Genomic DNA, 15090 nt, shown 5'->3' on the forward strand with positions numbered 1-15090 from the left:
CCCCCCCCCCCCCCCCCCCCCCACCCCTGGGTACGGGCCTGGTATTAGTTTTAGGGACATGGTGGTGACGCCGATCTGGAAGAACGAGCCGTACTTGTTGAAAGTGAAAAAAGCGCGGCTTATACGCGGGTAGATACGGTACTTGGAACTGTGCAAGAAAGCTATAGCGCTATACAACAACCTCGCCCCTCTCGACCCAAATAGGAAAGGCGTAGGGCCCTGGGAACGAGGTTGGCTATACATAGACCTATAAAAGTTGGCAGAGTTTTTAAACTCTTAAAACAACAACATAAAAGTTCTTGGATAAGTTCTTGTGAGGGTCGAAATCTTGTAGCCGAAGCATTTTTAACAAACCAACCCCCCCCCCCCCCCCCTTCCCGCCCCGCGAAGAAATAATGACTGCTCCCTAACGACTCGTCCACAACACTTGTGCTAGAGAATTTTAGAAGGGTATGTCCAGACGAAAATGGCGTCCAACCTTCTACTACAATGACTGAGGCTACGATGACTGAGGCTGATATTTTAGGCGACTTTGACCCAGAAGGCATACCCAAATGCGCGCGCTTTTTCTCCCGAGCCCTCAGCTTATTGTCCAGCGGCGGCACCCATTGTTGCTCGAGTCAGGGCAAGCTTCACTATCGTGCAGGAGAGAGAAAAAGAACGATCAATCAAACAGTTCCAGTCATGTCTCACCCCGCGGCAACCCAAAACAAAGTGCGGAAAGTCGAGGTAGTTGATGGTGCAGAGGGGAATATGTCCGCTCACCAGGACATCATCGATCAGATTGACCAAGTGCAGAATCAAATAGACTCCCTCAACGAGGAGGCTTCAGAAGAAATACTACGAGTTGAGCAAAAATACAACGCCAAGCGACGGCCGCATTTCACAGCCCGCACTAACTTGATCAAGAAAATACCGAATTTCTGGATCACCGTGGTATCCTTTGATATATCCTGTAAACGAGTTTGTATAAGCTGCTTAAACTTCGCTGTAAATGCACAGGGGATCTCCGCGGTGACCAACCAGCTGTCGGCAAAGTACCTCAGAAGTCCATTTTAAATTGAATAAATTCCCGCGCTCAAGACGCGAATCTTAGTTTACCAAACAACACACCGTAAACCAATCATACTAAATGCCACGATACTCGACCTTGTAATATCGCTAAAGAATTATATAGCTTGTTGGGTATGTCGATTTTAGACGTAGTTTTGCACGGCTGCTTCTGGTCTTATTTGGCCCGTAAACGGGTCTAACAATTATCAGTGCAATCGTTTTGGGCTAATGTGTTTTGGTTATAAAGTTTACCAAAGCAGCGAAGGGCTTTTTTTAATATCAGTTGCTATTTTTTATGTGTTACTCTGCGTTTCTTTTGATACCAAGTTGACAGTCGCGGGCGTATTAAAACTTACAATTCTTCGATGACCTGTTCGTACCATATCCCCAATATTCGAAATACCAAAATTGCCATAGCTAAGGCACATTGGAATTTTCTTACCCTTAGGGCAAAGTTTTTTTATCTATCTCACCCCTTTTCATGCAATAACTGGATGCTTTTATGGTGTTTGTTTTTTCTAAAGTTTAGTGCCATTTTCAAACACTCTAAAAATGGAGGCTACCATAGAACTAGACTCAAGCCCCCTCTGCGGTTACACGGTCAGATGATTTTTCGACAGAACTGAAAATGGACAAAATGCCATGTGATTATACTTTTATCGGAATGATGGGGAAAAAGATTCAATAATAAAAATATCTTTGATATAAGGATGAAAAATTATAATAAATAGAATTATTTTTGGACTAAGTGAAATTGAAGGAATTTATAAATTTTAAACTGGTGAAATTGAAAAAAATTATGGCAGAAATTTATTTGGAATCTCAATTCATGGATACAAAAATCTGTTTTCAGATAAAAAAATACTGATTGGTTCCAGGTATGTTTGTATCCATTTTTGTCTTTTTTGTAAAATGCAGATAATTTACTGGTGTGTCTCTTGCTTTTTGAGGTTTGCATACCTGTCAACTCTCCCGCATTAGGCAGGAGTCTCAAGAATTTGAACCTTTTCTCAAGCCTGATTTTCTTGAAAATATCCATATATTTACTTTATTCTCCCTCATTAGCTATCTTGGTGCTTCTGATACATTCACTGTATTTTCTCAAGATTTTTCCTAAAGCAAGGTGACAGATATGTGTTTGTAAATAATGATTTGAAAAAAAAAACATTACCCAATTATAATATTAATCATTTGTTATTGCAACTTAAAAAAAATAATAAGCTTAGTCCGAGTGTTTTAGAAAAATATGCTCAAATTTAGGCTTAATGAAGTCTTCTTTTGCCTAGAATCTTTGATCTGTCATATTTTAATCATATATGTATTTTTGTCATATTTCCGACAGAGCGTGTTTATGGTTTACTAAAATAGGCACACATGGCACGAAAGTGAGCGTTTAAAAGTAATGTTATTATGGTTATTAGATTATGTTACTCCTGGTATTCTCCTTGACATGTATTAGTTTTTGAATCACCCACAGATACAAATGCTGCTAAATGAGGATGATGAGGAGGTGTTACAATACATGGCATATGTGGAAGTAGAGGAGTTTGAAGATATCAAATCTGGATACAAAATAAAATTTGTAAGTTCTTGAGGTGACAAATGATCTTATTTGGGCTGAATCAATACAATTCTCTTCTCTCTACAGCCCCCTTGGTAATGTTGTGAAGAGGTGTGTAACAAGGCAACATTATTGGCCCTCTTTACCAAGTGACCATTATTAAGGAAATTGTGGTGATAACACACTGTTGTCAAGATAACGAGACTAGTGAGATAATAAACAATCCCACACAGCCACCATTAATTAAGCCCTGGCTCCTGGGTACGAATACCAGAAATAAACCCAAAGTATTGCTTCTATTTTATCTCCAGGGTTTTGAAGACAATCCTTACTTCACAAATCAAGAAATCTGTAAAGAGTTTATTCTCAATGATAATGGGGAACAAATGTCAAGATCAACCACAATAAAATGGAAACAAGGAATGGTAAGATCCTAAGAATCGGGTGACGTAGCCCCCTCCTACCCCTTCCTGCATGTCGCTCAGTTACGAAAAAGTTTGTTTTTAAATAATTTAGAACTGTTAAGTCTTAGGCCTGGCTAAACTTAGATATATTTCCTGTCCAATATCTATATACTGTAAATGTATAATACAGTGGAACCCCGCTCTACGGACAACCGCATAATAAGGACACCCTGTTTTTCTATTCTTTTATAATATAAACTGCTTTGTACAGAAACCCGTTAATATGAACAACAGACACTTTTATGTGTCCCGAAAGACATTTTTCATACAAAATTAACCCCAGTTTACGGACAAAAGAAATTGGAGTCTTGTACTTTCAGATTGATGCACTTTTAAGAAGGTTTTTATCGAGTTCTAATCGGATATTATCAAGCTTTTCTAAACCTAATGCTCTTAAGCAAATAAACACAGTGCCGTGTAGAACAGTCATAAAGCTATGTTAGCGTACCAGACTATAGACTAGGCAAAGGCAGAGTGTACAAAATGTACACCCTATGTTGAATTACAGTGTAACAGATTCTGTTAGAATAATTGAGTTGAAATTGGCAATTGCAAGGACTATTGATGAAAGGAGTTGTTATCCTGTTTTGTTGTTGTTGTTTATAAAAATATTGCTATGAATTTGAGTAATGAAGAAATAACTGGAACATGTCACTAGTTCGCAGAAGTACTTTATCCAAATGTTACTTGATACATGAGTTTTAAAGATTAAAATTTCAATATGAAATGTTTCAAATGCATTTTTGACGTCTTTTAGGGCAGCCTGCTTTATATGGACACCCCAATAATACAGACACTTATGAAAGTCCCAAGGGTGTCCGTATTAACGGGTACTGTCTCCAAAATGTGTGGTGGCCTAAAGTAGACAGCACCATCAATAAAAAAATACATGGATAAAAAAAAAGGTTCAAACAAATAGAGAATACTGCAAAAATGATAAATCTTACACTGCAAATAAAACACATTGCACACTGCAAACAACAAAAACAACAACAACAAAAACACTGAAAAAGTCATCACTGTTTTGTACAATGCAAAACAAAATGCATCACTGTATAGATTGAACACTGTTAATAAAAAAACACCACAAATAAAAGATTGTGTTGCAAACAAAAAGAAATTCACTGCAAATATTTATTGCACACTGTGTAATAATAAGAAATATGCAGTATATTAAAAAAAATCAAACAAAAGTAAAACACACTCAAATAGAACGGAAATCTTTGCAAGTAGAAATATGCAAATTAAACCTATTGGAAAATTGATATTTCCTGCTTTTCAAGAAAATAAAGGCTAGGTTATCTAATATATGGTAGAATTACCACAACATTTGACACCTGCTTGTAACTTACTGTATGGGCCATCATAGCAAAGCCTAAAATAATGGTTGATCATTTCTTTGAATTTCAATCAAAGATATTGTACTTTAATTTCGGCAATAATATAATAGTGGGGTGTCTGTAGGCAAGATTTGACTGAGCTATGCTTTTAAAAACAAATGTTCTGTGTGATAAGATTAAAATGATAAACAGTTTTATCTGTTATTCTTTTTCCTGTTTTTTTTTTTTTATCAGGATCTCACACAAAGATTCAAGGAGAACTCTAAAGGCAGGAAACGTGATCATCCCCCTAGTAGCTTCTTTTGCTGGTTCACTGACTTGATGGACAACAGTGATGAATTAGGGGAGCTGATCAAGGATGATATCTGGCCTAACCCACTGCAGTATTATATGGTACACTACCCTTGATACACCACATTTACGCTAAACCTTTTGCTTTGTGATGTATTATAGCACTGGCCTAACCCCCTGCAGTATTATATGGTACACTACCCTTGATACACCAGATGTATGTTAAACCTTCTGCTTTGTGATGTGTTAAAGCACTGGCTTTACCCCCTGCAGTATTATATGGTACACTACCCTTGATACACCACATGTATGTTAAACCTTCTGCTTTGTGATGTGTTACAACACTGGCCTAACCCACTGCAGTATTATATGGTACACTACCCTTGATACACCACATGTATGTTAAACCTTCTGCTTTGTGATGTGTTACAACACTGGCCTAACCCCCTGCAGTATTATATGGTACACTACCCTTGATACACCACATGTATGTTAAACCTCCTGCTTTGTGATGTGTTACAACACTGGCCTAACCCCCTGCAGTATTATATGGTACACTACCCTTGATACACCACATGTATGCTAAACCTTCTGCTTTGTGATGTGTTATAGCACTGGCCAAACCCCCTGCAGTATTATATGGTACACTACCTTTGATACACCACATGTATGTTAAACCTTCTGCTTTGTGATGTGTTACAGCACTGGCCTAACCCACTGCAGTATTATATGGTACACTACCCTTGATACACCACATGTATGTTAAACCTTCTGCTTTGTGATGTGTTACAGCACTGGCCTAACCCACTGCAGTATTATATGGTACACTACCCTTGATACACCACATGTATGCTAAACCTTCTGCTTTGTGATGTGTTACAGCACTGGCCTAACCCACTGCAGTATTATATGGTACACTACCCTTGATACACCACATGTATGCTAAACCTTCTGCTTTGTGATGTGTTACAGCACTGGCCTAACCCACTGCAGTATTATATGGTACACTACCCTTGATACACCACATGTATGCTAAACCTTCTGCTTTGTGATGTGTTACAGCACTGGCCTAACCCACTGCAGTATTATATGGTACACTACCCTTGATACACCACATGTATGCTAAACCTTCTGCTTTGTGATGTGTTACAACACTGGCCTAACCCCCTGCAGTATTATATGGTACACTACCCTTGATACACCACATGTATGCTAAACCTTCTGCTTTGTAATGTGTTACAACACTGGCCTACCCCCTGCAGTATTATATGATACACTACCCTTGATACACCACATGTATTCTAAACCTTTAGCTTTGTGATGTGCTACAGCACTGGCCTAACCCCCTGCAGTATTATATGGTACACTACCCTTGATACACCACATGTATGTTAAACCTTCTGCTTTGTGATGTATTATAGCACTGGCCTAACCCCCTGCAGTATTATATGGTACACTACCCTTGATACACCACATGTATGTTAAACCTTCTGCTTTGTGATGTGTTATAGCACTGGCCTAACCCCCTGCAGTATTATATGGTACACTACCCTTGATACACCACATGTATGTTAAACCTTCTGCTTTGTGATGTGCTACAGCACTGGCCTAACCCCCTGCAGTATTATATGGTACACTACCCTTGATACACCACATGTATGCTAAACCTTTTTCTTTGTGATGTGTTATAGCACTGGCCTAACCCCCTGCAGTATTATATGGTACACTACCCTTGATACACCACATGTATGTTAAACCTTCTGCTTTGTGATGTGTTATAGCACTGGCCTAACCCACTGCAGTATTATATGGTACACTACCCTTGAAACACCACATGTATGTTAAACCTTTTGCTTTGTGATGCGTTACAACACTGGCCTAACCCCCTGCAGTATCATATGGTACACTACCCTTGATACACCACATGTATGCTAAACCTTCTGCTTTGTGATGTGTTATAGCACTGGCCTAACCCCCTGCAGTATTATATGTTACACTACCCTTGATACACCACATGTATGTTAAACCTTTAGCTTTGTGATGTATTACAGCACTGGCTGTAGGACACCCAAGATACACTAAATAAATGGAACTATCTATAATAGCTAATATGTAGGTCACACTAAACCCCGTATGATATGTTACAGCATCGGAATCAAAAGTATAATAATATGGACAAGTACAGTATGTTTTACTCTTCCAAGTTTTGCGTAAATCTTTTTTCTCAGTGGCTTTTTAGAACTACAGCACCAGTCAGCGGTGCTGACTTAGTTATGTATGCGTGCGCAGAGATCTGCCTTGCTCTCGTGTTACTGGACAGCCATCTTGTTTGGTCTTCCGTTCCGCAGTTCCGTTTATAAAAGCCCTTATTACACGATCTGGTTTTGAGTTTGTACCTTATATTAACTGGGGTGGTGGCAGCGGTGGGATCCATGGGCGCATACATAACTAAGTCAGCACTGCTGACTGGTGCAGTTTAACCACAATGAAACAAAGTGCAAATTATCCTAGCAATGTAAAGGAGCAGTGTCGTGTTAAGAGCTTTGCAATAGCTCTACGGCCTGGACACAATGAATTTAAGTCAAATAATAATATTGAATTCTGAGCCTTGGTACATGTGGGAGACTTAAATTCAGAGGAAATGACCACAAACTGTCAATAAACATAGTTTTCAATAAAATAGCGCATATTATTTTAACAAGGCATTGACAGCTAAAAATTCAACTGTTTGTAGAAAATTAAAAGCCTACAATAAACACTGACTCCAGACATGCGCAGTTCCATGACGCTGCCCCTTTAAACGTGTTATAGGGTGCAGATGTCCAAATAGAAGATGAAAACGATGCTTTAGAAGATGAAAATGAAGAAGACTCAGATGATGAGGTGTGTATTGCTTACTTTATGTCTTAATTTAAGAATTTTATAACAGGGCCGTAACAGGCCTAGAAATATTGGGGTGGGGGGGGGGGGATGGGCACAATACAGAAACATTAAGAAAATATTGGGGGGGGGGATGGGCACAATACAGAAACATTAAGAAAATATTGTGGGGGGGGGGGAGGGCAGCCACGCCCCTACTGGTCATTTCCTTATAATTTTTCTAAATATTAGGGGGGGGACATGCTCCCAGTGCCCCCCCCTGCTACGGCCCAATATAACTACTAGCTAACTCTACCAAGTTTTCAATTCTTCAGGTTAAGAGTTCTGTTTAGTATCATCTTTGTATTAAGTTTTCCCGTTCCTACTTTTAGGAGTCTTATCTTATGTTCGGTTTACATAGTTTCTGGAAAATTTAAGGTTGACTCAGCTGAATTCATTGATGTTTGCAGACATGGTCTTTGTCAATCACTCAGTCAGTCAATGGGTTGGTCGGTTAATGTCCTTTATTTATAGAGGGTGAAACTGATTACTTTATGATTCCATTTAATCAATTAATTGCAGGAGGATGATGATGAGGTTGTTGAAGTAGATGACGATGAGGAAGATGAAGATGATGGAGGTGATGATGAAGATGGTGAGGAGGTCGAGGAAGTTATCGAGGAGACAGATGACAAAGAGCTAGCTGAGGGCGAGGAGGGCGTCATGGTGTACGAGGAAGAAGAGGAAGACGATGACGATGAGGAAGTGGCAGGCAAGGTGCAGTGGTATAGTTTCAACAGAAAGTTAGCCAATCAGGATTCCAGAAACATGTTGTTTGATTGACATGAACTTCACTAAGCCAATCAATGATCCGGCTTTGTCATGTCAATCAAATTTGTTTTTGTGCCCTGATTGGCTGTAGCTACCAAACGGTGTGTCACATTACAAATATATCTTCTTTTTGAATGTGTGTTTATTTATCTTTCAGACCTGTTATGAAACAATGCCTTTCTTGTTTTTTTTTAAGCGATTTGCTAAAGGGATTTGCAGTCCTAGACAATTACAAATATTGTGGAATAGGCTAACGACTTTTGTGATGTTTCAATAATAGAAAAACTAGATAATATAATAATCTCGATTGTTCCAAGAACTAAAAGAGTATAAAATGGGGTCAGTACGCAGCTCTTACAAGCTGCAATTTGATTGGGCAAATAAACAATATCCGCACCTCGACACAAAGAACGAGAAGAATAGAGACAAAAGAACTCCTTTGTAGAACAAAGATAATAGGAGACAAAGCGGCTGCGTACTTACTCATAAAATGAGGCAAAATTGGCATCTTGTACTTGTACAAAATATCTCATTTTTGCGTGCGTATGTCCTCTTATAACACGTGGATCCTAGTATCGTTGTATAGAAAGAAATCCCGTGACCTTAAGAGTGTGAAACTCACGCCTAAATAACAAAAACACGGAAAAGGCTACGACCGTCACGCCAGAGGGCGACGACAAAAAAATATTTCCATGAAAATAAGCTCTTTCTGACGTAGAAACGTTGTTGTTATGTCGCTGAAAACCGCAGCGCACGCTACCAAAAAGTCACGTGATTTCATAGTGCAAATCGTCCATTGTTGGTGGCTGGAGGGATGTGCTCTTCCCATTGCCCACTCCTGCTATACACACCTGATGGCAATAAGCATTTACTTTTTTGCAGATTGAAGGAGAAGACGAGGATGAAGAAGATGACGACGATGATGATGGCGAAGACGAGGAGGAAGGAGACGAGGAAGGGAGAGAACATGTGGAGGACTAAGCGCCCCTCCCTCCCCTCCCCCCCTCAAACAGCCTATGTAATATATTACTCCCTTCACGGAAACAGTGATGTTTCAACAAACCAGCACTCAGGCTCTCTGTGAGAGCTCCTCCCCTAAGGAAGGTCTTGTTGAAGTGTCATTCATTTTGTACAGCAACATTTAATAGTGCAGTATCCGAGATGTTATACAAAGTAGCTTAAAATATTTTGCTTAGAGCTTGGGAACCCAAGCAATGCTGTTAGGGATCAAACGGCAAAACAACATCTTCCAACATCGTCACACCACACACAATTATACGACTTGATGATCAAACATCGTTGACCAAAATGTTTCTCAGCAGTGTTGGTGCTGTTTCGCAGGCCTTAAATTTGATAAATACGTTGAAATTTGGCTTTCCAATTTTACTCTTACTAAAAGAGGAATATTGTTATTCATTGGCCTCAACATCTGAACAAAATTAAGGTAAAGTGTTCTTCAAGGAACTCAGCCATCTGCTTTTTTTCAGTCATCCAATACAAGCCTACTTGCATACTGATTTCGGCTAACAAAGTAGGTTTTTTAATACTACCAAGAAAGTTTCTTTTCACCTTCGAATTGCGATAACCTTATTTGATGATATTGCTTTATCACGAACACATGTAAGATATTTGGCTTACGAGTACATTGACTAGTTCACGTTACTTGTACAGAAAGTTTCTATGTGGAACTACCATTAACAATGCTGGAAGCTGTTGACACTTTATAGGAAAGAAACCCAGCCCTACTAGCTCGGTGTTTTCGCCTGCGAAGAGCCCTGAGCAATCCTCATTGAGACAATTTGGCACTATAACGCAACAAATAAACAGGTATACATAACAAGAGAGAGACGTTAAAACATGTCATCGCAATGCATCTTGGGCAGGCTGAGTTGGCCTCTTTAGGATGTGAAGTTTCACAAACTGAAAGTGCAGACGTGATACACGTGAAAAAATCAAAATTGAAGAAATAGGAGTTGAAGGGAATGAATGTCATCACACCTTTCTCTACTTTGTCTTGACTTTATGCTAATTTTCACAAGTGCCACACACACAGAAAAACAAACACAAGTGTTCGTACTTTTATAAAATATAAATATACTAGATACTGGAAACTAAGACTTTCCCTAACCCTAACCCCGTTATCTGTTATAACAAGTTGCTCAAATTTCGGCTGCTTCCGATATTCCAAATAATTTTCTTTAGGCTTTTCAAATATCTTTTCTGTTTGTTACAGTAAGACCAATACTGCTAATATTTCTCTGAGCTTATTTTATATATCTCCAAGCTTTTTTGATCAACTCATTGTGTCTGATATTTTGTAATTCCTCTATTGTTTATAATAAATGCTTAAGCCAAACAAAATGTCACGAGTATTAAGTTTAAGGATCTTCGTAGAGGGCAAATCTGTCACTCGGCTCGAATATCGATCGAACAATTGACAGTCCATAATTAATGAAATGCGGGGTGATAATTGCATACACGCGCATTACTTGTTAATACATAATATGTACAGTTGATAAAGGAATGCTTAAAGTCCATATAACCTTTCAGAGTTGATAGACTTTGTCAATTCTTTATATTTTCATCTTCCAAATGGTATGTGGTTTTCATGGACCCTATAAAACACGCGTTCGCGCGAATAACTCAAATCTGTAATATTGAGGTATTTTGGTCAACCTTCGGAAAAAAGGCCGTGAACTGAAAGGCCCGGGTCCAGTCATTTGTGACGTAGATCGAGATGTCAACCATGAGAAAACATGCGCGCGCTAAACCGGTTCCCGTCTTCATGTCTTCTTAGTTATTGCTGAAGAACGTTGTGTGGTTACAACTTTTACCGCCATCTTTATATCTCAACCTGGTAGTCAAATGATTATTTAACTTCAGGAAACAGATCTGCAAAATTAAGCAGATATTTTTTAGTTTTTGAATTATTTTTGCATTGTGCGCGCGCGCTGCATTTGCAATCAAGAATGGCGACATTCTCACGAGCGCGCGCTGTTTTTAAAACCTACAACAAAACGATATTTTCTTTTTTCGCATACAATTCTCGACTTTAAGTTATTGCAATAGAAAACAATTCGCCAATATTTTGTGGTATTGCCGTCTCTGAATTTTAACTGATTTAAGATTTTCGCCAGATTTTCCCGCCAAAACTTGGAATTATTCACTCGATTCAATCTCCTTTCGCGCGGCCAGGATAATATTCAAAGATCTGTAGAAAATTCAAATTTTAATCAAATTCAATTCCCTTCTCAAAATTTGAAAGTTTATCTATGCCTTGTTTTGGCTAGATTGATATAAGTGAAAGGTTTTAAGAACTTTAAGATAAGGCGAAATAGACTAAAACAATACTCGGTATCAATTGGAATTATTAGAAAATGATCAACGAGCAAACGACTGAGGAAGCTTTCCAAGGATTGGAATCAAGAGAAAACAATTAGCAGTGTCACAATAACAGAGTAACACGCACGTCATGGATTGGAATCAGGAGAAAACAATTAGCAGTGTCACAATGACAGAGAAACACGCGCGTCATGGATTGGAATCAGGAGAAAACAATTAGCAGTGTCACAATGACAAAAATACGCACGTCATAGATTGGAATAAGGAGAAAACAATTAGCAGTGTCACAATAACAGAGTAACACGCACGTCATGGATTGGAATCTATAGAAAACAATTAGAAGTGTCACAATGACAAAAATACGCACGTCATAGATTGGAATAAGGAGAAAACAATTAGCAGTGTCACAATGACAGAGAAACACGCGCGTCATGGATTGGAATCTATAGAAAACAATTAGCAGTGTCACAACTACAGAGAAACACGCGCGTCATGGATTGGAATCAGGAGAAAACAATTAGCAGAGTCACAATGACAGAGAAACACGCGCGTCATGGATGGGAATCTATAGAAAACAATTAGCAGAGTCACAATGATAGAGAAACACGCGCGTCATGGATTGGAATCTATAGAAAACAATTAGCAGTGTCGCAATGACAAAAACAAACGCGTCATGGATTGGAATCAAGAGAAAACAATTAGCAGTGTCACAATGACAGAGAAACACGCCCGTCATGGATTGGAATCAGGAGAAAACAATTAGCAGTGTCACAATGACAGAGAAACACGCGCGTCATGGATTGGAATCAGGAGAAAACAATTAGCAGTGTCACAATGACAGAGAAACACGCGCGTCATGGATTGGAATCACGAGAAAACAATTAGCAGTGTCACAATGACAGAGAAACACGCGCGTCATGGATTGGAATCAGGAGAAAACAATTATCAGTGTCACAATGACAAAGAAAACGATCATCATGGACTAGAATCTATAGAAAACAATTAGCACAGTCACAATGACAGAGAAACACGCGCGTCATGGATTGGGATCTATAGAAAACAATTAGCAGTGTCACAATGACAGAGAAACACGCGCGTCATGGATTGGAATCAGGAGAAAACAATTAGCAGTGTCACAATGACAGAGAAACACGCGCGTCATGGATTGGAATCAGGAGAAAACAATTAGCAGTGTCACAATGACAAAAACACACGCGTCATGGATTGGAATCAAGAGAAAACAATTAGCAGTGTCACAATGACAGGGAAACACGCCCGTCATGGATTGGAATCAGGAGAAAACAATTAGCAGTGTCACAATGACAGAGAAACACGCGCGTCATGGATTGGAATCAGGAGAAAACAATTAGCAGTGTCACAATGACAGAGAAACACGCGCGTCATGGATTGGAATCAGGAGAAAACAATTAGCAGAGTCACAATGACAGAGAAACACGCGCGTCATGGATGGGAATCTATAGAAAACAATTAGCAGAGTCACAATGATAGAGAAACACGCGCGTCATGGATTGGAATCTATAGAAAACAATTAGCAGTGTCGCAATGACAAAAACACACGCGTCATGGATTGGAATCAAGAGAAAACAATTAGCAGTGTCACAATGACAGAGAAACACGCCCGTCATGGATTGGAATCAGGAGAAAACAATTAGCAGTGTCACAATGACAGAGAAACACGCGCGTCATGGATTGGAATCAGGAGAAAACAATTAGCAGTGTCACAATGACAGAGAAACACGCGCGTCATGGATTGGAATCACGAGAAAACAATTAGCAGTGTCACAATGACAGAGAAACACGCGCGTCATGGATTGGAATAAGGAGAAAACAATTAGCAGTGTCACAATGACAAAGAAAACGATCATCATGGACTAGAATCTATAGAAAACAATTAGCACAGTCACAATGACAGAGAAACACGCGCGTCATGGATTGGGATCTATAGAAAACAATTAGCAGTGTCACAATGACAGAGAAACACGCGCGTCATGGATTGGAATCAGGAGAAAACAATTAGCAGTGTCACAATGACAGAGAAACACGCGCGTCATGGATTGGAATCAGGAGAAAACAATTAGCAGTGTCACAATGACAAAAACACACGCGTCATGGATTGGAATCAAGAGAAAACAATTAGCAGTGTCACAATGACAGGGAAACACGCCCGTCATGGATTGGAATCAGGAGAAAACAATTAGCAGTGTCACAATGACAGAGAAACACGCGCGTCATGGATTGGAATCAGGAGAAAACAATTAGCAGTGTCACAATGACAGAGAAACACGCGCGTCATGGATTGGAATCAGGAGAAAACAATTAGCAGAGTCACAATGACAGAGAAACACGCGCGTCATGGATGGGAATCTATAGAAAACAATTAGCAGAGTCACAATGATAGAGAAACACGCGCGTCATGGATTGGAATCTATAGAAAACAATTAGCAGTGTCGCAATGACAAAAACACACGCGTCATGGATTGGAATCAAGAGAAAACAATTAGCAGTGTCGCAATGACAAAAACACACGCGTCATGGATTGGAATCAAGAGAAAACAATTAGCAGTGTCACAATGACAGAGAAACACGCCCGTCATGGATTGGAATCAGGGGAAAACAATTAGCAGTGTCACAATGACAGAGAAACACGCGCGTCATGGATTGGAATCAGGAGAAAACAATTAGCAGTGTCACAATGACAGAGAAACATGCGCGTCATGGATTGGAATCTATAGAAAACAATTAGCAGTGTCACAATGACAGAGAAACACGCGCGCCATGGATTGGAATCAGGAGAAAACAATGAGCAGTGTCACAATGACAGAGAAACACGCGCGTCATGGATTGGAATCTATAGAAAACAATTAGCAGTGTCACAATGACAGAGAAACACGCGCGTCATAGATTGGAATCAGGAGAAAACAATTAGCAGTGTCACAATGACAGAGAAACACGCGCGTCATGGATTGGAATAAGGAGAAAACAATGAGCAGTGTCACAATGACAGAGAAACACGCGCGTCATGGATTGGAATCAAGAAAAAAACAATTAGCAGTGTCACAATGACAGAGAAACACGCCCGTCATGGATTGGAGTCAGGAGAAAGAATTAGCAGTGTCACAATGACAGAGAAACACGCGCGTCATGGATTGGAATCACGAGAAAACAATTAGCAGTGTCACAATGACAGAGAAACACGCGCGTCATGGGTTGGATTCAGGAGAAAACAATTATCAGTGTCACAATGACATAGAAAACGATCGTCATGGGCTAGAATCTATAGAAAACAATTAGCACAGTCACAATGACAGAGAAACACGCGCGTCATGGA

At 39.5% G+C, this 15090-nt stretch overlaps 1 protein-coding gene across 1 annotated transcript; it reads left to right on the forward strand.

Annotated features, from left to right (window-relative positions):
- The first annotated feature begins 474 nt into the window (after positions 1–474).
- LOC5516175 (protein SET) lies at positions 475–10760 on the forward strand. The gene is made up of 7 exons (XM_032385994.1): positions 475–936; positions 2513–2635; positions 2926–3039; positions 4653–4811; positions 7521–7592; positions 8151–8345; positions 9282–10760. The coding sequence occupies exons 1-7, from the start codon at positions 490–492 to the stop codon at positions 9378–9380; spliced, it is 1209 nt and encodes a 402-aa protein (XP_032241885.1). The 5' UTR covers positions 475–489; the 3' UTR covers positions 9381–10760.
- Positions 10761–15090: the final 4330 nt, after the last annotated feature.

This window comes from Nematostella vectensis, chromosome 8, assembly GCF_932526225.1.
Source record: "Nematostella vectensis chromosome 8, jaNemVect1.1, whole genome shotgun sequence".
Lineage (NCBI taxonomy): Eukaryota > Metazoa > Cnidaria > Anthozoa > Actiniaria > Edwardsiidae > Nematostella > Nematostella vectensis.

Excerpts from the sequence above, each read along its gene's own strand:
- LOC5516175 (XM_032385994.1), top strand. The coding sequence starts at position 490 with ATGACTGAGGCTACGATGACTGAGGCTGATATTTTAGGCGACTTTGAC. Across the intron at positions 3,040-4,652 it reads TAAAATGGAAACAAGGAATG|GATCTCACACAAAGATTCAA; the intron begins GTAAGATCCTAA and ends TTTTTTTATCAG. Across the intron at positions 7,593-8,150 it reads AAGAAGACTCAGATGATGAG|GAGGATGATGATGAGGTTGT; the intron begins GTGTGTATTGCT and ends AATTAATTGCAG.